The sequence below is a fragment of the Danio rerio genome, chromosome 3 (assembly GCF_052040795.2).
Source record: "Danio rerio strain M-AB ecotype USA chromosome 3, GRCz13ab, whole genome shotgun sequence".
NCBI lineage: Eukaryota > Metazoa > Chordata > Actinopteri > Cypriniformes > Danionidae > Danio > Danio rerio.
Window position 1 is genome coordinate 2,793,597 of NC_141023.1, and position 26,414 is coordinate 2,820,010.

At 38.1% G+C, this 26,414-nt stretch overlaps 4 protein-coding genes across 4 annotated transcripts in view; 2 read left to right on the forward strand and 2 right to left on the reverse strand.

Annotated features, from left to right (window-relative positions):
* Positions 1-26,414, forward strand: part of plbd1a (phospholipase B domain containing 1a) — a 522,382-nt gene that overhangs the window by 185,597 nt on the left and 310,371 nt on the right. The gene's annotated exons all lie outside the window — the stretch shown is intronic.
* The window catches only part of LOC147845398 (NAD(P)(+)--arginine ADP-ribosyltransferase 2-like), a 150,921-nt gene that overhangs the window by 121,998 nt on the left and 2,509 nt on the right, over positions 1-26,414 (forward strand). The gene's annotated exons all lie outside the window — the stretch shown is intronic.
* LOC147845404 (interferon-induced very large GTPase 1-like) lies at positions 333-7,142 on the reverse strand. The gene is made up of 3 exons (XM_087243477.1): positions 7,061-7,142; positions 5,164-6,104; positions 333-5,009 (listed from the first exon to the last, which is right to left on the reverse strand). Exons 2-3 carry the CDS (start codon positions 5,821-5,823, stop codon positions 333-335), a joined length of 5,337 nt encoding a protein of 1,778 aa, XP_087099603.1. The 5' UTR covers positions 5,824-6,104; positions 7,061-7,142.
* Positions 3,381-19,528, reverse strand: LOC147845405 (GTPase IMAP family member 8-like). The gene is made up of 9 exons (XM_087243581.1): positions 19,444-19,528; positions 18,507-18,595; positions 17,643-17,813; positions 11,838-11,897; positions 11,115-11,681; positions 10,433-11,053; positions 7,061-7,713; positions 5,164-6,104; positions 3,381-5,009 (listed from the first exon to the last, which is right to left on the reverse strand). Exons 3-8 carry the CDS (start codon positions 17,662-17,664, stop codon positions 6,075-6,077), a joined length of 1,953 nt encoding a protein of 650 aa, XP_087099707.1. The 5' UTR covers positions 17,665-17,813; positions 18,507-18,595; positions 19,444-19,528; the 3' UTR covers positions 3,381-5,009; positions 5,164-6,074.

A 26,414-nucleotide genomic window follows, 5' to 3' on the forward strand; every position in this document is an offset into this window, starting at 1 on the left:
TTTGATACGATTGTGTGATCTTGTGTGTATATTTATGAAATGCTACAACATGTCCAACATGTGGTGAACACAACAGCAAGAGTCATGCTGCAATATGTGTATGTGGACAGTTTAAACTCAACTGAACTTATAAATGTAGATTTAAGAACAGTTCTTCACAGATATTGCTATTTTCAGCATCTTTTATAGTGTTGTAATGCATAAAACCTGTACATGTTATTAAGAGTCTTCTCTCATGTTGTTTTGTCGACTGAACATTACATGATTACAGAATTCCTGAGGTGAAGAACACAAAACTTAATGTCCAAATTAAAAGGAATTTAATTCTCAATCTAAATGTATTTATCTAAACTCTCAACAGCGTCTTGTTTTCTATATTTTCTCCACTCATCTGGTATCTCACCACTTCCCTCAAATGTTCTACTGTAGTATTTTTCCAGATCTCTCTGGAATCTGCACACAAACCACTTCCAGTAGGGCAGTTCAGAGAGATCAGGAGTGATGCTCCAGTCTGCATAAACTCCTCCTGCTCTTCTGTAATCTCTCCAGAGGACTGATTCAGCTGAGGCAGTGGTATAAAAAGATTGATTACTGGCTACTGCTGATGTGCAGATGCTGATAGACAAGTTTCTTGTTCCTGCATAAACCTGCCCATTCAGCCCAAAATTACGGTGGAAAGCAATACTGTGATCTCCATCATGGTTTTCTATGGTGTTTGTGCAGGTGGCTTTACAGAACGGACACTGAACCCAACAGCACTGACAGAAGTGATCAATCAGAAGCTCATCTGGCCTGAACTTATAGTCCAGCTTTACTGGAAATGTGTCTGTGTTGAATCTGCTGCTGATGTCTGACATTACAGCAGGAAGCTCTTGTCTGATCACATCTTCTAGGAGTCTGAAATCATCAACATCATCATGTTTGACTCCACTGAGGTCTTTTTCAGAGAAGATCAGCTGATCTGAGAGCTGCTGTGTGAAACTCTTTAACCACAAACCAACATCTCCACTGTTGACTTGAACATGTTCAGTAGATTGATGTGCTGCGTTCATGATCTTCTGCTGCAGGAGTTTAATGTTCTCCTTCATCTTGGGTAAAACACTGATGCTGAACTTATCTCTGATGTAGCGACTGACTTCATCTCTGATGAAACTCTTGAAGTGATCTTTGGGTTTTTTAATGTAGTTCATGTATTTGTCAAAGTCCTCCTCTTCTGCCAGTGTCTTCAGGATGTGTTTCTCCAGATTTGATCTGTTTCCATTCAGTGTTGGACAGTTTGATCTCATTTCATCTGCTAAATCTCTGGCAGTTTTCTTGCAGACAGTCTCCTCAACAGCTTCTTTCATTTTCTGACAGATGATCTCACCAAAAATGGCAGCTGATGTTGCTCCATGACAGTATTTCTGGAAAATTCTGTAGTGCTCTTCTTTCTTCTCCAAATAGAGAACAGGGTCATTGTCTTCTCTGAACTTTCTGTGTTGCTCAGTGATCATCTTGCTTGATTTCTTACAAATGGAAAGAACCAAATCATTGAAAAATTGTTTCTTAAACACAAACTTTGCTGGTCCTTCATCATGTTCAACTAACCTTGCTTTGATGTAACCTGTTAGTTGTTGAATGTGGCTGATGTTGTAGCCAAGCTTTGAAATGTTAAATGACTGAATCATCATTTCTGTCTGATGAGAAATATCTGAGATTAAATATCTGATTTGGGCTTCATCTTCTTTATAAAGAACAATGTGAAGCATCTCTTTTGCAGATATGTAAACATTTGTAAGAGCCCCTGTAAGGTGAAAATAACTAGATTTCTTCAACTTCACATAATCCGAATGATTTGACACAGTGAAAATATCCCTGTTCTCCTTGCCATGACCAGCAGGAGCAGTTTCAGAGATCTCCCTAAGAATCTCTCTCAAATCTCTCATTATGTCGATGTCTTTGATTGAATGAGTGTCTGAGATGATCTTATTCATACACTCTTTCCAAAGCAAATCAAACTCTTTCTTCAGTGTTTCCTCATCATTTGCTTCGCCTTTGAGTTTTAAGGCGAGTTCTTTGCTCTTTTCATAGAGAGTGTTTTCATGATGTGTCCTCTGATCATCAATCTTTTCTTTAAGGTCTCGCTGCAGAAGAATATCATTTAATTTCCTCTTTGTTTCTCTCACAATGCTTTGCTCAAGCTCTTTGATTTTGAATTCAAATGATGTTCTCCACTGAATCAGTATATCTGCATCTGCATCTTTCTCAAAAAACTCAGTCATTGATTTTTTGACTTCTTCATTTGTCTTTAGTTTTTCTTGAAGATCAGTTTCATCAACTTCATGGATTGATTTATTTTCTATATTGTTATGCAATTTGTTCTCAATTTCACTCATGGCTCTGCAGAGACTCCAAAACCATTTGCTGTATTCAGTCTCCAGTTTCCTGTAGGCTGCAACTTCCAGAGAATTCCTGAAACTGAAGACAAATTGTCCATTTAGTAAAGCCTCAAAGAGGTCATTAATACGGTATTTTAAGTCTATCAGCATCAGTCCATGTGATTTTGATGCATGAGTTTTAATAGTTTCCTTTAGTTCTTGAATATTCTCACAGTACTTTGGGTTTGGTGGAGCCATAGGTGGACTGCCCTCCCAGAGCTGAGCAAAATACTTCACATCATTCTGAACATCAAATCTAATGACGTCACTGAAGCGTTCTGCATCATAGACTTCCTCTTCAGCAGCAAGTTTTGTCATTTCATCCAGCGTCTCCAGCAGTCGTCTCCTACTCTCCATGTTTTTCTTTCTAGCTGTGACGTCTGAAACGTTCTGATGGACAAACACACAACTGGGATTCAGTCTGACCTTCTTCATCCTCATGAAGGCCTGAACAACAATCTGAAGAACATCCTGCATCTCAGATAGGTTTTCTCCAAATATGTTGATTATTGTCAGATTTGCAACACCAACAACAAATGTGGCCAATTCATTGTCATGAGCTCTTGTTGATCTTCCAGCCAGTTCTAGAGCACGAAGACCCTCAGTATCAACAACCAGAATATAGTCAAAGTTCATCTGTGTTTTCATCTCCTCAGACACTTTGACCAGCTGCATGAAAGCTCCTCTGGTGCACCTGCCAGCACTGACGGCAAACTGGAGTCCAAACATGGCGTTCAGCATGGTGGATTTCCCAGAGCTCTGAATCCCTAAAACTGACAGCACAAAGACTCTGGTCTGGTCTCCCAGTTTCTGGATGAGTTGATCAAAAACAGCAGAGATCCAGACCAGAGGAACATGAGCAGCATCTCCATCCATCAGCTCCAGTGGAAACCCAGAGATCATCATCTCTGCTGCGAGACTCGGGAGAGAAGAGAAGTGAACCGGCAGATCTTTCTTGTTCTCCTTCACAGATGAACATGATTCATAGATCTGACCGATCTCCCTCATGATGTGCTCCAGACCAAAGGCTGCAGCTTGAAGATCCTCAGATATTCTCTTGAGTTTTTTAAGTTCATAAAAAACTTTCGCTTTCAATTTTAACCCTGCTGACAACTTTTCATCATATTTGCGATGTAGAGCAAAAAGATCATCAAGTAGGATTTCAAGCCATTTGAGAAAATGTGTCATTTTATTTGCACTTTTTAAAGTAATTTCTTTAATGAAAAACTTTAAGAAGACACTGATGTCAGATTCATGCTGTTTTTCACGGATTATCTTCAGTTCTGTTTGTTTTTTACTTATTTCCATTTCTATCTCTTCTCCTCGGAGTCGATGTAGTTCTTTGTTCTTCTGACTCCACTGACGCCACAGTTTCCCCTGATGAGGCAGAAATGATTCTTTGATTTCTGTCAGTTTTTTCTCCTCCAGTAAACTGATCATCTGCTGTGCTGCTGCTCTTCCTCTCCTGCAGTCTTCATCATCTTCCTCATCTACTCTGATGTCTGGGTGTTTGGACACATCTTCAAGTCTGAAAGTGAAAAATGATTTTGAGAGACAATCACTTATAGCTCCTCTGAGTTCTTCAGATACTTCTGACTGATTTCTGTCTTTCAGACTAATCTTATATTTTTCCTTCTTCATCTCAGTTACAGCAGATTCATCTTCAGCAAAAAGACAAATTAGTGGCTTTCTGTCTTTGTAAAGGCTATTAATTATTTCTGCATGTTTGTCTTTTTTGTCTAGTTTCTGTAGAAGAAGCACATTGACTGAGGCCATCTCAGTGAGCATCTTCCACTGTTTCTCGTGGTCTCCTGCATCTCCATGTAGATTACAGAAGGCCACACAGTCAGTGAATTTATCATCATCTGTTCCAGAAGGGCAGAACCAGGCGATCTCCACTACTCCATCCATCAGGACTCTGGATCTGCTGCTGCCTGGGCAGTTCCTGTGGAAGAACGTGTTGTGTTTGTCATTGATCAGACTGTTCATCAGCTGAGACTTGGATGAAGACACAGAGCCAAACCTGAAGAAAAACACCATTGGAGTTTGTGCCTTGTAGATGGGCTGGGTTTGACTGATGGTTTCATCGTTGGTGGTTTTGATCTTCCAGCTCTTGCTGATTTGTCTGAATGTCCAGAGAGGAAACTCAATCTGTTGTGTTTCTGGATCAGGAACAAGCAGAGGCAGAGCGAACTGACACTGGGACAGTTTAGTGACCATCAGCTGCTTCAGGAAACCATCAGAACAATGAAACACAGACATCTGAACATCCATTGGGTGAATGAGTTCTGACTGAGTTGATGTGTTAGACAAAGACAGAGCTAATATTTGTCCACTGTCACTTTCTCTCTGCTGTATTTGATTCCCTCTGGTCTCTTTGACTCTAATGTCTCTTGCTCTGTAGTCCATCATCAGTAGTTTCTGTATGTAAGTCTGAATCAGCTCCCCTTCTGCATAACAATCAGGAGACCTTAATGAATGTTCAGATAACTGAAGAACATCTGCAGCTCTCAGTTTGTATCCTATATTAAGGTGAAGTCTGTAAAATAGATGCTGTATGCCTTCTGTGGCTTCAATACCCCTGTTTTTACCCTGTGTAAATGACAATAAAACAATAATGTACACATACCATATATTATTATAAGGCAAAATAAATAAATATTTCTTAGTAGTTTTAAACAACTCTTGTCTGACATTAGCTGTTTTATAGATTAAAGAAAAACAGATACACATTGTGTTAAAATACCTGCAGTGAATCATCAGTTTCAGAGCAGATTTTCTCCTGTTTCTCTCTGTCGTATTCCTCTCTCCACTCCACTTGTCTTCTCTTCAGTTCTTCTTGATGCTGTTCTTCCAGCAGTTTCAGATTCTCTTCATTTGTCTTTTGTTGATCTTCTCTCATCTTTCTTTCTTCTTTCAGTCTCTTCTCTGAATCCTCTAGTTGCTCTTGCTTCTTTATTTCTAGTTTCTCCTTCTCTTTGATTATTTCCTGCATTTCTCTCTTCAGTCTCTGAATCTGTTCATCTGAAATCTGCTTTTCTTTCTCATCCTCTTCTCTTCTTTTCTTTTCCTCTTGTATCTGTTTCTCCCATTCTTCTCGTTCTCTGCTCATCTGTATTTGATATTGTTCTTCTCTCTCTTTAAACTCTTCTTCTATTTTCTTTCTCTCTTTGTCATGACTCTCTCTTTCATTCTCTATTCTGTTCATCAGTCTGTCTGTTTCTGTGTTGTATCTGGTCTGCAGTTTTTCTTTCTCAGTTTTTACTTGCTCAGTTTCATGTTTTAGTCTCTCTCGTTCTCTCTTCATCTCCTCACGCATCTCTCTCTTCCTCCATCTTCTCTTTGATTTGTGCTTTGTATTTTTCTTCTCTTTCTGTATACTCCTCTTCACATTTCCTCTTTTCATTCTCTAATTTGTTCTTTAGTCTGTCTGTTTCTGTCTCATATTCAGTTTTAAGATTCTCTTTCTCTCTTTTTATTTCCTCCATTTCATGTCTAAATGTTTCTCGTTCTCTTTTCATCTCCTCTTTCATCTCTCTCTGATGTTTCTCTTCTTCTCTTATTTCTCTTTTCAGTTCTTCTTCTCTTCTCTTTCTCTCTGTCTCCTGATTCTGTCGTTCCTCCTCCATCATCATCTTCATTCTCTCTTTCTCTTCTTCATGTCTCTTCATCAGTTCTTCTCTTTCTCTGTTCATTTGCTCTCTCTGGATCTTCATCTTGTTTTCTTCTTCCTCATGTTTAGACTGAAGATCTTCTTTCTCTCTCTCCATTTGTTTCTTTTTTTCTATCAGTTTCTCATTAAATTCCCTCTGCTCTTCTTCTCGTCTCTTCTTTTCTTCTTGTTTTAGTTTCTCCCATTCCTGTCGTTCTCTCTTCATCGTCTCCTGCATCTTTTCTTCACTTTCTTCTTTCTTTTTAATTTCTCTTTTATATTGTTCTTCTCTCTCATTAAACTCTTCTCCTTTTTTCTTCCTCTCTGTTTCATGAATCTCTCTTTCATTTTTGATTCTATTCATCAGTTCTTCTATGTCTGTCTGATGTTTGAGCTGTAGTTTCTCGCTTTCTTTCTTCACGTTTTCATTTTCTTGCTTTAGTTCCTTAATTTCATTTTTAAATCTCTCTCTTTCACTTTTCATTTTATCTTGTATCTCTTCCTTTTCTTTTTTATATCGTTCTTCTCTCTGATTAAACTCGTCTTCTCTTCTCTTTCTCTCTGTTTCATGACTCTCTCTCTCATCTTCTATTCTCTTCATCAGTCTGTCTGTTTCTGTCTTATGTTGGATCTGAAGTTTCTCTTTTTCTCTCCTGATTTCCTCTATTTCACATCTAAACGTCTCTTGTTCTTTCTTCATCTCAGTCTCTTTCTCTTTTATTTGTGTTTTATACTTCTCTTCTCTTTCTGTATTCTCCTCGTCTCTTTTCTTCCTCTCATCCTCTATTTTCTTCATCAGTCTGTCTGTTTCTGTCTCATATTTGATCTGAAGTTTCTCTTTTTCTTTCCTGACTTCCTCTATTTCATTTCTTAATGTCTCTCGTTCTCTCTTCAGTTCTTCCTCTCTTCTCTTTCTCTCTTTCTCCTGCTTCTGTTCTTCTTCCTCCATCATCATCTTCATTCTCTCTTTCTCTTCTTCTGCTTCTTGCACTCTGTCCATCAGGATCTTCATCTGCTGTTCTTGTTTTTCTCTCTCCATCTCTCTGAACATCTTACATGAGTAGAAGCTTCCTCCGTTTGCCTTCACCATGTTGTCTATCTTCTCCAGTAGATCAGACACTTGTGTTCGGTCTTCAGGCTGATTATTGTTGAACACATGGTATCTGTTTCCACAAGCTTCAATCAGTTTTCTAACCACAGATCCAGGTCTATCCAAACACTGATCAATAGTTGTGTTCTTCAGAGAATCTCCTTTGGTGAAGAGCACCATGGTAAACATTAGAGAGTGTTCACCAAACGTCTCCTGGATGATCTTCACTGATGTTTCCTCCTCTTTAGTGAATCGTCCCAGTGGAATCAGCAGGAGAAACACATGTGGTCCAGGCAGAATCATGGAGATGGCATGTCTGATTTCTCTCTGGATCTCCTCATTACTTAGTTCAGTATCAAACAGTCCTGGAGTGTCGATCACAGTGATGCGTCTGCCATTGACTTCTCTTGTTTCTCTCTGACTCTGTTTGGTCACTGACTCAAATGATTCTTCTGCTTTAAATGCATCTCTTCCTAAGATTGTGTTTCCTGTTGAACTTTTACCAACTCCAGTTTTTCCCAGAAGAACAATCCTCAGTTCATCTTCACTCTCAGCTGAACCTGTAAAAGAGGAAATGCATCAGTTTTAAACTATTAAAGCACATATACAGATGTTTGTTTCTGTGTGATGAGTGATTTATATGACATGAGAATACACTTAATTTAAAGGGCACCTATTTTACCCCTTTTTCAAGATTTAAGATGAGTCTTTTGTGTCTCCAGAATGTGTCTGTAAAGTTTCACTTGAAAACACCCATCAGGTCATTTATTGAACCTTTCAGAATATTGGCTTTTTTACTTTGAACACACTGTAGCTGTTTTCGTGGCCTGTGCCTTTAATGCTAGTCCTCCCCACCCACTGTTCCAACATGCCTGTCAGAGTGTGCCTCCGTCTCGGCTGCGTCAGATAAACAGTACAGTGACAGACATTAAAGAAGCAGATTTCATTTCAACGCTTATGAGAAATACTACAGTAAGAACTTTCCCAATGATTATTTTATGTATTTGTCGTGGAGTTAATTCAAACTTTTTGATGAGTCACACACAAACATTGGACACACACAGCGTGTTTAACTTTGCACTGATTTTGCATGCAGATGTGAATATCTGTTATGTTAATGTACAAACTAAATCTGATTTTACGTCTACAAACTGAAATTGAAGCATCTTCTTTTATTATTGTTCTGACATGTGGCTGTGCTGATGAAGCAAAGCTGAAGTAAATTGCTGTAATTCATTACACACGTGCACTGTTTTAGAAATGGTTAAACTTGTAAACTCACTCTTTATCACATATAATGATGATTGATGATCACAGAGAGCTGAACAGATCTTTTAATTGCAGTTGCGCACGTCCTGTCTTGTTGATAAGATTTTACTTTTTACTATGGAGACTACGCAGCTGTCAATCAATATGTGAGTGGGGAAACTGCATTCCTATGTCGACCTCAAAATGGGAGGGATTTGGATCCTATTTTAACATCAGGAAATTTTAAAAAGATATGTATCACCCCAACATGACTGTGGACCCACTATGCCTACACTGAGTTGTGTCCAAACAGCTTACAAAAGATGATTTTAGTAGTTCTGTGACTGGACTGTGTACAGTTAAGAAGGGCTCATCCCTATGCCCTAATCTAGGTCTGCAACAACGAATCGATTAAATCGATAAAAATCGATTACTAAAAGTGTTGGCAACGAATTTCATTATCGATTCGTTGTGACACAGAGTCGTTTGATTAGTTACAAAATCACTTTAGTTCAGCATGGAGCAGAGTGAACACGGTCTCTCTCTGTTTCTCACACACTGATACAAAGTTCGGTGCCTCGTAGACAGGGATGAGGAGGAAGGGAGCAACAGCAGGGTAAATCACTACAGAATCCTACTTTTCCGTTTTGAAGTGAGGAACGTAAAGTCCCTGTTTTTTTGGGGGGTTTTTTGTCCCTGGTGCTGTTGTCATGTAAAGTTGCTCGGCAGAAAAGGTTTTCTTTCTTAGTCATTTTGTCTCGTTTCCAGTCCAAATATCTAAAAAATCTCATATAAAGACTAGACAAGAAAAATTGGCATGGGAAAATTAAGTGATGCTGAAAACTTCTGTTTGAGATTATATATTATTAAGATTATTTTCTGACCCCACTGGCAATAATTTAGCTTGTTTTAGGCAAGCAATCATTAATTTTGAGGTGTTATTTTGAGAAAACATGACTTAATTTCTTATGCTATTTCAAGTGTCTAGTATGTATTTTAATTTAGAATTTTTTTAGATATTTGGATTGAAAACAGGACAAAACTACTTAGTAATTTTTTATTTTATTATTATTTTATTATTATTATTATTATTATAACAGCTCAGGTATGAGCGTTTTTGAATAAAGGGTTGGAAATTAATGCTTTTCTTGTTTTTTTTAATCCTACAGATTAATCGATGATTAAAATAATCAGTAGTTGCAACCCTGCCCTAACTCCTTGAATGATTGCTTTGAAGGGATGAAGGGTATAGGGCTCATAGGAGTCATCATGAGAAAATCAAGTGTGTCTTTGTTGCACTTTTTGTCCGTTAGTTCATTCGTTCATTCTATTTTGGCTTTGTCTCTGATTTATTATAGGTCGCCACAGCGGAATGAACCCCAACTATTTGGCTACTTCCCTGCGCAAAGGATCATGGGTGCCTAAAGTGTCCATTAGTTGTGTCCTTTTAAATCTTTTATTCCAAAGGGCTTTTTGAGGTGGCCAGTTTTGAGAACTTTGGTTTGGCAGGACACTTCAGTATCGCGGTCATGAATGTTTGCTGGACCAGGAGGAATTTCTGTCTGGAGTTTGCAGGTTTCTCCCAGTGTTGTGAATCAGGGACTAAGCCATAGAAAAGTTAATAAGTGTTTATTTGTTTTCTGATTTATCAAGGGTCACCACTACGGATTGAACCTTTGCGCATTTTTATGTGGCGGATACCTTTTCTGCCACAATTCAGCACTGGGAAACACCCATACACGCCTGCATTCACACACACACACACACACACACACACACACACACTACAGCCAATTTAGTTCAATTGCCCTATAGGGCATGTGTTTGGACTGTGGGGAAAACTGGAGCACCCGGAGGAAACCCACGCCAACACGGGGAGAACATGCAAACTACACACAGAAACACCAACTGACCCAGCCAGAACTCAATCCAGCAACCTTCCTGCTGTGAGGCCACAGTGCTAACCACTGAGCCATTGTTTAAATTTTTTTGTTAAAGATCCATTCATTAATTTCAAATCCTTACCTTGTGTGAGTAAATGTGTGTCATGCGAATAAAGTTTCTTCTTCATCTCTTCATATTTCTTCATTTTTTTCATCTGCGCCTCCAGAAATGTCTCTGTGGAGTAAAAGCCTCCTCTGTTTTCCTCCAGCATCTTCTCAATGTTCTCCATCAATGTGGACACTTGTGTTTCAGGACTGAAGTGATGATGTCTTCCTCCAAAACTCTGAATGACAGCCTGTGTTTCTTCATTGAGTTCTGCTGTCTGATGCTCTAAGTTCTGCATGATGAGGATCATGATGTGTTTGTTGATTCTGGAGCTGAAGATCTTCTGGATCTCCTCCATTTCTGCTCTGTCTTCATTATTGAGTGGAGCGTCAGGAATAATGAGGAGGAAAGCATGAACTCCAGGATGACAGCGAGACACACAGCGGAGAGTCTGACGCATCACTTCCTCCTCTGAGAGCCCAGTGTTGAACAGAGCTGGAAGCTCCAGCACATTGATCAGACGACCATGAAGATCCACGTCTGTCCTCACACTCTCTGATCTTCTGTGTGTGTGTTGCAGGATCAGCTCTGAGATGGAGGATTTCAGTGAGCCGTCGCTCCCACACACCAACACATTCAGCCTCTCACAGTCTGAAACTGTAGAAGAACATTAAACAGTGTAAACATCACGAGAAACATCAGATAATCTCACACTCACCTCGTTGTGTGGCCTGTTGTTCCACTGAGAAATACTTATAAGCTTTATATTGAGCAGAAATCAGGTGTCGTCCTTCATTGCTCCGCTCGATGTCCTCAAAGGCCTGCAGAAGATGATCAGCAGAGCTGCTTGTCTGAAGACTGAAGTGTCTGTTGGAGCACTTCTGGATGATCTTCTGCAGGATCTGATTGGGTTCAGTGGGCTCTTGTGTGCTGAGCACCAGCGTGTGTTGAAGAAGGCGCTCAGAGAAAGAGTCCTGCAGCTTCTCCACACGCTCTTGATCTTCTGCTGAACACTGCTGATGTTGGAGGAGCAGAACCACCACATGAGGTCCTGGATCAGACAGACTCACGCACTCTCTGACCGTCTGTGTGATCTGATCATCTGAGATGTGTGTGTGGAGCAGCTGAGGACTGTTGATGAGCGTCACGTGTCTGTGCTTCAGTCTTCCTCCAACTCTCTCCACAACATCTGGAGGAGCTTCACTGTCAAACGCTGATCGACCCAAGATCAAGTTTCCCACACGGCTGTTCTCTGATACACTTTTCCCCAAGAGAACAATCCTCACTGCAGAGTGAAATCACTTGATACAGTTACTCAGAGCATATTTAATATGTAACATTTCATGATGAAAATTTAGCATCACAGATAATATGTCCAGATCCACCAGTACAAGTTCAAACTAATCTCTTCTGCTTTGATGAAGAAAAGTTTTAGACTTACTCAAAGGAGGTTTGTCTTTGCTCCTTCTCCTCCTGCGAGGAGGATTGCAGGCAACAGTCTCTGTATGAAACAGAAGCTTTACAGTTCAGAAATTTGACATTTATCCCAGTAAAATATTAAAGGGTCACGAAACACTAAAACACATGTTTTGAGCTGTTGACAGTCGTATATGTGTCACACACTGCTAAAAACACTATTAGGACACCTATATCTCACTTAAGAGTGTAAATTGGTTGTTTTTGCGTTATTTTGAGCAAATTTGTACTTCCGGTGTGAAACAAATTTTTGAAGCTGCGTCACGGTCATGACATAATAGCGTGTATTCCAGCGTGCAGACTGGACGTCTGTACCAAGGCGTCCCGTTTTACGTCTCTGAGTGTGCTGCATTCATTCATGAGTAAGGCTTGGTTCAAACCAATCAGCGCGCTCCATTATGTATGTGCTGCAACTTCATTAATATGCATGATCACTTTCTTAGACTGTACCTGAAACAGTGATTAGACGGCAGAGAGACGACACACTTCGTGTTGCCAAAAGTTGTGGGAAAATAATAAGAATTGTTTAGAGGTACGGGTCGCCAGTGTTGCTTTTGTAATGTGAAGGTGTTGTTTCATTTTCTCTCTATGAGACGCTACTAGACCCACGTGTGGATCCGTAGACGCGACGCGCGGCAGAAATGCATTTGTTTGAAACATTTTTTACTCGAGAGCATTTCTCATTAATGGTGAGATCTGGATTTGCTGCTTGTCTCCTTTAAAAAAGACGCAGCTCCAGTATGTGCTGATTGTTCTGTGTCTACAGATTTGGTAAGTGTGTGTGATCAGTGGTCTTTCTTTGTTCATTCAGATGGCAAAGTTATAGTTGGTATAGTCAGCTGTACTCTTTCAGTGTTTACAGACAGACCTTAGTTTACAGTGTTCATATCACTACAATATTGAAAGATCTGCTGTAAATGCTGCTCTCTGAGTGTAAACACGTGAAAACTGTAAGCAAACTTTTGCCGACCGTCGTGTTGAATTTTTGCCGCATTTTGTGACGGGGTAGTCTACACACACACGGCTTTCTGACCTCCTGAGCGCATCTGAGTTACAGAGAAATGCAGAGGCTTTTTTTCTCTTATACGACGTGCGGTATCAAACATTCCACCGTCATTAAACACACTGTCTTTCTCCCCTGCGTGTGTGTGTGTTTGTTTGTACTCGGTCAGTAGCGCGTGCCCAAATGGCAACTCCCATTTTTATTCAAACCCTGCCCATTTTTCCTCCCCCGACACGCCCACTTTCCTGACTTTTTCCAAACTAGAGGTGTGAAAACATCCTGCTGAAATGGGGGGTTTCATGGCCCTTTAATAAAGATCAACATTCGTCACTTGAACATGCTCTCCTCATGACATCCAAAGTGAAACTCTGAGATCCTGGAATATTTCTTAAGAATATAACCTTTTCAATATGTAAGTTTACCAAATATACAAATTAAAAGTTGTGGAAATATAAATTTATATCATCTAATTTCAAATGAACAATAATCTACGTATAACTGAAAAGTTATATTCTTTGGTTTTTAATTATATAATTTCATTAACATCCCAGCTAGGAGGGAAATTTAACCTTTATCTCTCTGACTACAGGCTAAGCCAGTGATGCAAATGCTTTAAACGACTCTGTCTTTGTCTTCGGGTGTTGCTTTTATGCTACAGAAACCCTATGTTGATTAACTTGTGTGGTCAGTAGCTGGGCCGTTTTTTAACACCTATGCCATGCTGACTCCAACACTTAATTTGCATGCTTTGTTTAGCCATATCCCCTCCTCCTAAGAACACAATATAGACATGAAATCTTTGTCTTAAATCAGACTATTTGCAGACTTGTGTGAGACTTGTGTGAGACTTGTGAAAGAACTTGCAGACTGCGGACCTCTAGTAGGCTCTTGCAGACACATGGACATCTTAAAGACGCTGTATGACTGCAGATTAACTAACACGTCTCAATAAAGGAATTCTGCTTGTTTCGAGTCTCCTAGACTGGGTTCTCTTCTTTTCACTCATTTATCTTTTTTTTACAACAACTTGGTGCCGTGAGCCGGATAGAGACTGAAATTATCAAATTCTCAACAATTTGCCACAGAAGACTGAAATCTTCCTGAAATTCAACTTGAAGCTTCAAGATCAAGGAAACTTCTTCAGACGGAATCTTCAGCTCAACGGCAATTTGAAGTCACTCAGCGGACGTCACAAATTCCCAACTATTTGCTGACTGCAACCCTGATGAACATTGAAGACCTGAATACAAAGATCAGATCACTCCAGACTGAATCTTTTCAGCTCAACCTCGATTTGGTGAGTTTCACTCTATCAAAAGAACCATACAGACCAGTCTACACACATGGTTATTCTCTGCTCCATCAGAGAAAAGTTAACAAACAGCTGCAGGGTTTGTTTAACAAAAAGTTATCCTCTATTTCAATAGAGAAGTAACAGTTTATCCTCTGTTTAGACAGAGAAGTAAAGCCTTACGTGCTATTTTCTTTTAAAAAGTTATCCTCTTTTCAGAGAAGTTAAGCCTTATGCGCTATTTTCTTTTCATTAATTTTGTTTAACCTCTGTTCAACCAGAGAAGTTTACGTTTAGCTATACAAGCTAATTTATGTTATCTCTTGTTCAGGCAGGAAGTTTTAGCAACATGTGCTAATATTGTTACCCTCTGTTTCGCCAGAGAAGAAATTACTACACTTTCATCTGAAAAGTTTTAGTATTTTTACTTTGTGATAATAAGCTCACAAAATGTTCAGACAGAATACAAGACTGATCACTACAACTGAAAAAGGTAGTTTAAAAACTCCTTTATTGTCAGATCAGGATTTCAAATCGCTGCTACGACAGCACATGGACTCAATAACAGAGTCAGTCAGACTAAATTTGACAAAGAAATTTAGCATTGACCCAGATAATGTTTGGACATTAGATGAATGCAAGAAAGTGCTTGATGCATGCATTCGCAAAAACAATGTAAAAGGCATTATCTGCTGCTACAGAGAATTCAATTTATCTCGAGCTAAACAACAAGCTCAAGCTAAATCAGAATTAGAAAAACAGATCCAAGAGCTTCATGCTAAGATAACCTCAATAACAAAACAACTGAACCTAAAGAAATCAAAAACTGACATTGAGGAGATTAGTCAGCCTGATAACAAACATCCTGACTTACAAACTGTCTCTGAAAAAGACATTTCCATCCAACCAGTTAGTGATTTGCTCAAAGGTTCAGTGGAGGTTTGTGGTGCCAGAAGATCTCAGAGAACTGAGAGTTCACACAACAACACTTCTGTTGTTCAAATTCAAACAGTTTCCAGAACACTAGGACCTAGAGAAATAGACAGACTGTCTCAAAGCTTACCATCAGCACGCACAAATTTTTCAGAGTTTAGCAGAGCACTAATCAGCAAAATGCGTCTTTATGAAATGTCATTAACAGAAGTCACCCAGCTAATGTCTCAAATTCTCACTGAATCGGAATTCAACAGTTTTGAGCATACTGTGACCTCTAAATTACAACATGCCAGTAAGGATGATTTGAGAGAGGGTGTTTTGAAAGCTCTAAAGAACATTGTTGGCCCAAAGATTGACTGGTCAAAAGTGACTTGTTGTGTGCAAAGGAAAGATGAATCTGTGAATGAATTCACTGAGAGATTTTGTCAATCCGCCATAATTTACAGTGGATTAGCTGATAATTCGGACAGTGTGCTAGATGATAAGGGACCCCTAGTCCGCATCTGGTCAGATGGCCTTGCAACTGAATACAGAAAAGCTTTGCCATTTCTTAACATCACCTGGTCTTCCACCACTCTCAGAAATAATATGAACAGTTTAGCTTTGTGGGAAAGAGACTCTTACATCAAAGACAGAGTCAGATTTGAAGCAGCTGCCACTAAGGTCAACACAGAAAAGACATCAAATCATAAATGTCTTAGGAAAAATATCTGTTGTCATTACTGTGGTAAAAAAGGACATTGGATGAGGGAGTGTAGAAAGAATAAAAAGAACTTTAAAGAGATGAACAGGGTAAATCAACTTCTGAACAGTTTGCTAAATGCCCTCAACATACCCCTCCCCTCATCACTAAATCCATTGAGCTGTCCTCAAAGATGCTAACCATTTTTTGGCTGTGAGTGCTTAATGTCCCAGTTCATTTACAATTAAGACGAAAGACTCTTTGTAAAAAGACACAAAGGAAACTTCTTCCTTTTTATTGGGGAACTCTGCATAAGTCCACTCACAGCCTTGAATGTGTTTAACACATTTTCCAATCACTACCCATTCAATGGTATGATGTCTGATAGGACTGATATTTATTGAATGATAGTTTGTGTCTCACATTTTAAAGTTTGCCCACCACACTCAGGGACAGAACAGGACACACAAACCAGTGAGGAGCCCAGGGCAGAACTGAAAGCAACAGGCTTTAGGGGCCGCACCCTGTGGTGAAGACTCCCTTTTCCCCCATTTATCCTCACCTCACTGTTTTATAGGTGTCATAACTTTAAGATTAGGAGACAGAAAATACACAACACTACACGATCATCAACTTACCACAACCACTATACGATCACCTGAATAACTAGACACATGAACTGTATGATCATACAAGTCTATGCATGAATACTGCTGGTCTGCTGTTTCCTTGTTTTCTTGTGTGCAGGTAAACACAAACACTGCATCTTCTCAAGAAACACTCTAAACCAGAGCATCACTACGGAGATCCATGAATGACAGGAAGTCATCAGATCAACTCTGTGCTGGAGAAGAACCACAAGAAACACACCTCACAAAAGACTGAACACTATTCACAAGCCATGGACTTTCAGAAGATCTGCAGTTTAACTACATGATTTTTTGTGTCATCATGTAGTATTTATGACATTACAACTGATTGTCATAAACGTGTGAACAGTTTTGAAATCTACATTTACATCTATGTAGATATTGAAATGACACAGAATAAGTTAAATGTGCCTGTAACTTTTTCCAAGTTACATGACTGGAAGATGGGGCCTCTGTTATCAAACAGAAGCCATTGAATGGTTTTAGGAAGGCTTATAAATTTATATTTTTTTGTGAGAGTTTTTAAATAACTCTCAAAGGGGGAACTGTGGAAATATAAATTTATATCATCTAATTTCAAATTAACAATAATCTACGTATAACTGAAAAGTTATATTCTTTGGTTTTTAATTATATAATTTCATTAACATCCCAGCTAGGAGGGAAATTTAACCTTTATCTCTCTGACTACAGGCTAAGCCAGTGATGCAAATGCTTTAAACGACTCTGTCTTTGTCTTCGGGTGTTGCTTTTATGCTACAGAAACCCTATGTTGATTAACTTGTGTGGTCAGTAGCTGGGCCGTTTTTTAACACCTATGCCATGCTGACTCCAACACTTAATTTGCATGCTTTGTTTAGCCATATCCCCTCCTCCTAAGAACACAATATAGCCATGAAATCTTTGTCTTAATTCAGACTATTTGCAGACTTGTGTGAGACTTGTGTGAGACTTGTGAAAGAACTTGCAGACTGCGGACCTCTAGTAGGCTCTTGCAGACACATGGACATCTTAAAGACGCTGTATGACTGCAGATTAACTAACACGTCTCAATAAAGGAATTCTGCTTGTTTCGAGTCTCCTGGACTGGGTTCTCTTCTTTTCACTCATTTATCTTTTTTTACAACAAAGTGATTTAATTATTAAAACTGTGAAACAAAGCTGAACAGAAATGTCGGTAAAGCTCTGAGCTCTGAGTTGGTGCTCACCTGTGTTTTCATTGTTTGACATTTTGATGTTGTGGTTTCTCCTCCGTCTCCCTTTTCAGTCTTTATCTGATCATCTTCTATGAGTCTCTTCATCATCCACCGAGAAAGCTTTAATGATTATCAAACAGCAGCACAGTGCCTGCTCATTTGCCCACACATCCTTGAATAAAGCTGGTCATTTGTACATATACATGAGGAGAATATATTGAAACTAAATGAGGTATATTATTGGGTGACATATTACAGCTCAAAATTGAAGATATTTGAAGAGTTTAGATGCAAAAACCTCTGAATGCCGTCTGAAATGATTCTCTGAAATGAGCATTTTTATCTGACCTCTGCCTGTTAAATGCTGTTTTCCCCCTTTTGGATTTGTTTGCTGATTGTAAATATTTGTAGATAGTAAGTAGGGAGCTTGACAGCATTTTCTTTTATAGCTTCTTTAATTGATTGTTTTTGTGGACAAGGGAGTAAGGTAAGAAAGTGTATTTTATTTACTTTCTTTTAGCTGAAAACAGGAAATTTAGATGGAATTTAAATTTAAATTGTTTTGGTTATTGTTTTGGCCTGGAAAAAAAGAGACACATTTTGATTGAGAAAATCATTGTGAACAAAATCTTAATATATTTTCTTAAGCAGCATTGTGTGTGTAGTCTTCATTTTCATGTTGCGTCGTTACCCCAAGACGGGGCGTAACACTCCTGTGTATGTTCAGTAATATCACTTTTATGGCAAAGGAGAAGTCCTTTTCCTGTTATTTAAAGTGAAAAATCTCAACATAAAGAAGGTAAAGAAAATAATTTCTATGGAAATTTCAGATGCCGCTTAGAGGTTTTTGCATCTGAATTCTTCATTGTCCTTTACCTGTACTGAACATGTTTCAGTTTTATTCTGTCCTCCATCTGTTTCTTCAGCCGATCATTTTCTCTGACTCCTGACATCTGTTCAGTTTTCTGAAAGAGATTTTATTGATTTTTTTAATCATTAATTATAATTCATAAACTATCTAACATCCCATCACAGTTACACAGTGCATCTGGAAAGTATTCATAGCGCTTCATTTTATCCACATGTTTTTATGTCACAGCACTATTCCAAAATGGATTAAATTCATTGATTTCCTTAACATTCTACACACAATCCCCCATAATGACAATGTGGTGAGTTTTTGAAATTGTTGCAAATTTATTAAAAATAAAAAAGCTGAAAATTCACATGCACATCAGTGTTCACAGGCTTTGGTGTGAAGCTGCAGACATTTGGGTTTGTGATTCATGCACCTTATCAGTGAATTGAGCCACCTTGTAAATGGTGCTAATATAAAAAAGTAAACTAAAAAGTAACTTGCGTTACATTTTTCAAAGCTCAAATGTCATTAGTTAATAAAAGTAATGCATTACTTTACTCGTTACTTAGATAAGTAATATTATTAACTGTTCTTTAACTTTTCTGGTGCTACACCACAAACCCTGCTCACACAGCAGAATCAAACCATACTATACAGTGGCTGCAATACCGTGAACCTGTGAATTTGTGCAGCAGTTCTGAATCATTTTTCTGCTTTAATGTCTAATACAAAACCAAACTAAACACACTTCACGTAAGATTGCATTTTAATCAACACCGAACACGTTCTTCAGCACTCGTTTGTTTTTAGCACAGCTCTGACAGTGAAAGTGAAACTGATGATACTGCAGCTTATAGTTACTGAAATTCACTATTTAAATCAATGATTGTTTTAGTTTTTGTGTTATATTTAGTTGTATTACTCAGAGACAGTGTTTATTTGAAAGTATGATACCTGTGTGTTGAGGTTTTGATCATTATGATCCTCTCCTTGTAGCCATCGTGAGATCGGGAAGTGTGTGTGTCTGTGTGTGTGTGTGTGTCTGTGTGTGTGTAGGTGGAGTCAGTGACCAAGCAAAAACCTGTTTCTACCTGAACAACAGGTGTTTCTCACGTAAGTCTGCTACATGCCTATAATATCTCTGCATTTTTTTGCCATATTTTTGCCTTTATTAGTTCAAATTCAGTTGTGAAACACTTGTTGGAATTAAATTGTCAAAATTCATTCTGCAGGAAAAAAGAAAGAGCTTCTGTTCCAGCCAATGCATTTATTTAACTATAATATATAACATATATTCATTTAAGTATGAAATAAGATAAAATAAAGGCTACAACAACATGTGTGGGGAAAATTCAAGCAGCAGTTCCTAAGAGGGAAAGTAGCAAGCAAAACACACACACACACACACACACACACACACACACACACACACACACACAAAATCAACTTAATTCACTGCAACATTCTGAGAACTGACTTGATGTTTTAATAAATGAGTTTGAATCATGTTTTTACCTTGAGTGTTGAAGAGTTCAATTGCAAAACATATGTCATATCACTCTTTTTTTAAAATCTGTTAAGAGATTGACTTTTCATTGTACAGGAATGATGGAAAATGTTCTGGCTATGCTATGGGTGAAAACACAGTCAACAGAGTACAGGCAGTGGCACCGCTAGTGGGTGAAAAAGTTAACTGAAAATATTCTAGTGCGCTTATAAATGCCTCAGGTTTATATATTGGTACCTAAAAAGTACAAAAGTGTACCTCTTGAAAGTTTTTAGGTGCTAATAATTTAACTTTGAGGTACCAATATGGACCCGTGTGTGTTTACGAGGCTCACAAGCTGAGTACTTCTGTCAGAATGCTTTAATCTTCACATATCCCTCAACTAGGCTTACCATGACCTAGTAATGCCATCTAGTGGCCTCTTATGATAGGCCTTTAAAACACCTATCCAGACACAGAGTTTCCTTCTGCTCGTCAATTTGAGTCTCCAGAGACGCCATCATCAGTGTCCTGATAACTCTCGCTGGGACTCTCTGCTCAAATTCTGCATCCCCCACAATGCACTGGGACACACTGGTAAGTGTTGAATCCTGAGGAGAAAGAGGTGCAGATTTCTCTATAAGAGAGGTTTCTAGTTGTGGCTGTGAGGAACCGGGTGGAAGAGAAGGATCTGTGGTGTGAAACTGAGTTTGTGTTGATCAGGAGCAGCTCCATGAGTGACCTGAACTGTGCTTTATTCAACAGCGGACACCACACTGCCTTCTGTAAGCTGCTATTAATAGTGCTTTTTTTAACTTAGTATTTACATGCTAACTGCTTAATATGAGATGTTTGTACATACATTTGAATTGCCTGTTATAGTTAATTAAAGGGACAGTACACCCAAAACTGACATTTCTGTCATAATTTACTCTCTCTTCACTGATTGGCTGATGATCAATCTACTGTTAGGTGTTTGATTATTGTCAGATAAATGCTCAGCTAAAGTAGTTCCGGCAGGTTTTGTGTGCATTACAGCTCTATATCCCTCCACTGAATGATTAGAGTTATCTACAGCTACAACAGTCAGAAATCACATCAGGGGCCTGTTTCAGTAAGGAGGTTCAAACAACTCAGAGTTAAGCGCGCACACCGTGACTTTAAAAAGGCATTTTCAATGGAGCGCAGATATTATGAGTGACTATGGCAATATCTTATAAAAGAGATCACCATTTCTTTCTCCAGCTGAACTTGATGTTCTCATGCAGAGTTATAGCAAATATGAGCGTATATATTTGAAAAGAAGCAACCATCAGTGAAGAAGAGACAGTTAGCGTGGGAAAACAGCTGCTCAAGTTAATGCCTAATTTCACTTTTTAAGTATTTAAATATTTAAGTATAATAAAATAAGTAATGTAATTTGTGACGTTTATATTTTTTTTCTAAACTTTTTTATACATTTATTAGTTTTAAATGATTTAACAGTGCACTTGTGTGTCTGCCTTTTTTATTGATCAAGTGATAGAGGTTAATATAACATTTAGAAGGTAAGCAGTACTAAAAATAATTTTTAGAAAGAATAATAATCCCATTAATCTACTTACAGTGCATGTCGAAGGTAAATTTAATTGAATTATTTATTAAAAAAGGATAAGCCATTCTAGTACAGTTCTTCTGTGTGTGACTAAAATGTAGGCAATAGCTATGTTTCCATCCAAATATATTACATAAATTTATGTGCAAAACTGGAATATTGCATAAAAGATGTGAATAAAATTCCATCCAACGAGTCAAAGAGAAAAAAATCGTCACTTCCTGATTAAACTGGCACCAAATATCAACAGTAAAAACAGAATTTACTGTGGTAGAAGAAGCTGCGTCAATTAATTCTTTATTTAGCCTAATTAATGTACTTGCGCCTCGATGTCAGAAGACAATGCTGAAACACAATGAACACGTGGGGGCGTCTGAAGCCATGAGACGCGGAGACTCTTGACACGCACCAGACGTTCGGAGGTAATTAATAATATACACTAATACTGAAACAGTTAAGGCATTTTAGAATGACTAAAACAATATTTAAGATGTTCTGCAGTGTGCTCAGCTTGCTGGTTTGTTCATTTACACACATTTTCATTATCATATGATCATGATCTTTTTTTTAATGTACATACTGTAATTTGTTCAGTAAAAGTGTTTCCATCGTAGTTTATGCGCACATTTTCTATCGAATAAAAGTTTATCCTACTCAGTTATGTGCGTTTTTTATGCATATTTTAAAAAGTTATGTGCATCATGATGTTTCCATCAATCGTTTTTATGCACGTATCCAAAATAAGCATTAAAATAGGTGGGTGTAAACGTGAGGCTAAGGTGAGAAATACCGCTTCATCTTTAAAAAAGAGGAGGAGACCGACAGAAACTCTGAGTTTAGAGAATAAAACCTGCTCCTGACCAGGTTAGATTCACAGAGTAAGTTACCACAGTAACTGACTCTGAGTTAAAGTTACCTTTCTTTCAGAAACAGGCTTGACTTACCCTGCTTTCTTAAGTTTAACAAACCTGCCATTTTGAAACGGAAAACCCAGAGTTTCTCTCATTTCAGGGTTAAAATACTCTGAGTTTTAACTTAACCTCCTTTCTGAAACAGGCCCCAGAACACAACAGGAGATGTGGAGGACACTAATACTACACACAGGACATGTTTAGGGACAAAAACCTGACAAATAAACTCAAATACAACATCTGAACACTGGATTTAAATGCAGAAACTGTAGTATAAGCGTTTGTTACAATATATTATTGAAGCATTCTGTTGTGAAGTACTTGAATTGATCCGGGGCCTGTTTCAGTAAGGAGGTTCAAACAACTCGGAGTTTAAACTTGAACTCTGAGTTGATTTACCGAGAGATTAAAAACTCAGAGTTTTCGGTTTCAGAACAGCTGATCTGAGTTAGATCAATCAACTTTGAGTAGAGCAACTCAGAGTTAAGCGCGCACACCGTGACTATAAAAAGACATTATCAGTGGAGCGCAGATATTATGAGTGACTATGGCAATATCTTATAAAAGAGATCAGCATTTCTTTCTCCAGCTGAACTTGATGTGCTCATGCAAAGTTTTATCAAATATGAGTGTATATATTTAAAAAGAAGCAACCATCAGTGAAGAAGAGACAGTTAGCATGGGAAAACAGCTGCTCAAGTTAATGCCTAATTTTTAATTTAAATTATTTAAACATTTAAGTATAATAAAATAAGTAATGTAATGTGTGACGTTTATATTTTTTTCTAAACTTTTATACACGTTTATCAGTTTTAATAGATTTAACAGTGCACTTGTGTGTCTGCCTTTTTATTGATCAAGTGATAGAGGTTAATATAACATTTAGAAGGTAAGCAGTGCTAAAATAATTTAGACAGAATAATAATCCCATTAATCTAGCAACAGTGCATGTCGAAGGTTAAGCTAAATATTTATGAAAAAAAGGATAAGCCTTGTACGTGACTTTGTTCTGTGTGTGACAAAAATGTAGGCAATAGTTGTGTTTCCATCAAAATATAGGCTATTACATAAATTTGTGCAAAACTGGAATAACGCCTAAAAATAAAGCAGTGTTTTTATCCAACGAGTCAAAGAGAACACAATCGTCACTTCCTGATTAACTTGCGCCAAATATCAACAGTAAAAACAGAATTTACTGCGGTAGAAGAAGCTGCGTTAATGATTTTTTATTTAATACTTGCGCCTCAGAAGACACAACGAACACGTGGGGGCGTTTGAAGCCAGACGCGGAGATCTTAACACGCTCCTGACGCTCGGAGGTAATTAATAATATACACTAATACTGAAACAGTAAAGGCATTTTAGAATGACTAAAACAACATTTAAGATGTTCTGCAGTGTGCTCAGCCTGCTGATTTGTCCATTCACACACATTTTTATCATCATCTCTAACAAACTTTTTTTAATGTACATACTGTAATTTGTTAAGTGCACTTCGTAGTTTATGCGCATCTTTTCTTATCAAATAAAAGTTTAACCTACTCAGTTATGCAAATGTTTTATTATGAATATTTTCAAAAGTTATGTGAGTCATGACGTTTCCATCAATCGTTTTTATGCAGATATCCAAAATGAGCTCTAAAATAGGTGTGTGGAGACGTAAGGCTAAGGCGAGAAATACCGCTTCATCGTTAAAAAAGAGGAGGAGACCGACAGAAACTCTGAGTTTAGAGAATAAAACCTGCTCCTGACCAGGTTAGATTCACAGAGTAAGTTACCACAGTAACTGACTCTGAGTTAAAGTTACCTCTCTTTCAGAAACAGGCTTGACTTACCCTGCTTTCTCGAGTTTAACAAACCTGCCATTTTGAAATGGAAAACCCAGAGTTTCTCTCATTTCAGGGTTAAAATACTCTGAGTTTTCACTTAACCTCCTTACTGAAACAGGCCCCTGTTGTGGTGATTCTACAGTTGTTATTGTAGCAGAGGCCAGCTAGTGTGTGCTGTGCAGGTAAACCTCACTCCTCTGACCTCTAAAGGTGCTCTAGCGACAGATGCTAAATGCCATGGTCTTTAGCCTCCTTAGTAGAGTAGTGATCAACCGTAAAATGGCACATTGTCCCTCTTCCCAACAGGGAAAACCAGCAACAATCAAGAAGGTATGATTATATGCTGCCATGCTTTTGCATTCAATAAATGTGATTATAATGGAAGTCAATTGAGCAAAAACAGCAAAAAACATAACCAAAGGAGAGTCAATCTGCACAGAGTGTATTGTTGGGTTTTTAAAAAAAAAATTCAAAGCATTTTCCCAAAATATGTGTTCTCAAATTATTATTTGTCCTGTATAAATCGTTCCATTTGCTGAAACACAGAAAGCTGTGGCCAAATTAAGACTCAAAGTCAGCCCAGAGTGGATGAAAATGACCCAACAGCACACATAAGGGTAAAGGGTATTTTGTTTAACTGAGAGTCTGCATTGCACATGCATCTTCATCAGATAGAGTGAATCAAACCCGTTAACAGTTTTTAGCATTGGTCTCTCATTCTGTCTGGTGTGAAACGACACATGGACCTTCACAAGTGTTTTGTGACGCTAAACGGTTGAACAAACACTTTACTGCTACTAAATGCATCAAGATCACTATCCAGTTCAGAAACACACACACACACATTGTTGTACAGTTAAGATCAAAATTATTTGCCCTGTTAAATTTTAATTATTTCATATTTTCCCCTCAATTTCTGTTTAATGGAGAGCAGATTTCTTCAACACATTTCTAATCAAAATATTTTCAATTACTCATATGTAATAACTGATTTATCTTTGTCATGATGACAGTAAATAATATTAGACTAAGTGACATTTAAAGGCTTAACTAGGTTAATTAGGGTAAAGTTAGGGTAATTAGGCAAGGTATTATATAACTGTGGTTTGTTCTGTAGACAATTCAAAACTAATATTGCTTAAAGGGGCTAATAATATTGACCTTAAAACGGTGTTTAAAAAATTAAAAACTGCTTTTATTCTAGCTGAAATAAAACAAATAAGACTTTCTTCCGAAGAAAAAAATATTATCAGACATACTGTGAAAATTTCCTGAATCTGTCAAACATCATTTGGGAAATATTAATATATAAAACTTAAGAGGGCTAATAATTCTGACTTCAACTGTATATACGGTGGGTACAGAAAGTATTCAGATCCCCTTACATTTGTCACTGTTGTGTTGCAGCCATTTGCTAAAATCATTTAAGTAAATTTTCAGCCTAGGCTGGTTGGCTGGTTTTAGCTGGTTGACCAGCCTGGTTTTAGAGGGGTTTTGGCCATTTCCAGGCTGGTTTCCAGCCATTTCCAGCCTGGTCTTAGCTGGTCAGGCTAGGAAATGACCAGCTAAATCCAGCTAAAACCAGCTTGACCAGCCTAGCCAGGCTGGGAGTCCAGCCAAAACCAGCTATGTCCAGCTTAAACCAGGCTGGTCAAGCTGGTTTTAGCTGGTCATTTTCTAGCCTGACCAGCCAAGACCAGCCTGAAAATGGCCAAAACCCCTCTAAAACCAGCCTGGTAAACCAGCTAAAACCAGCCAACCAGCCTAGGCTGGTCTAAGCTGGATTTTTCAGCAGGGCTTACAGTGTAGGTATTTTTTTACCTAAAGTTATTATTAAAATATGGATATATTCCTGTTGAAATGTGAAACAACCGTCTGTCTTCCATTTTAATTGAGAATATGCTTCTGTATATTAATCATATGGTGATCTCTGTTGAGTTGCAACTAATGTGAGCTGAAACAAACCTGTTAAAAGCTAATTTACATATATAAATATATTTTCATTAGCCTTAGTCTGTGTGGTGTGAAACCACACACATATAGAGCTCAGAGGTGTTGCGTTATGATTAAAGTGTGTAGTTGAGCTAAATGCATCAAGATCACAC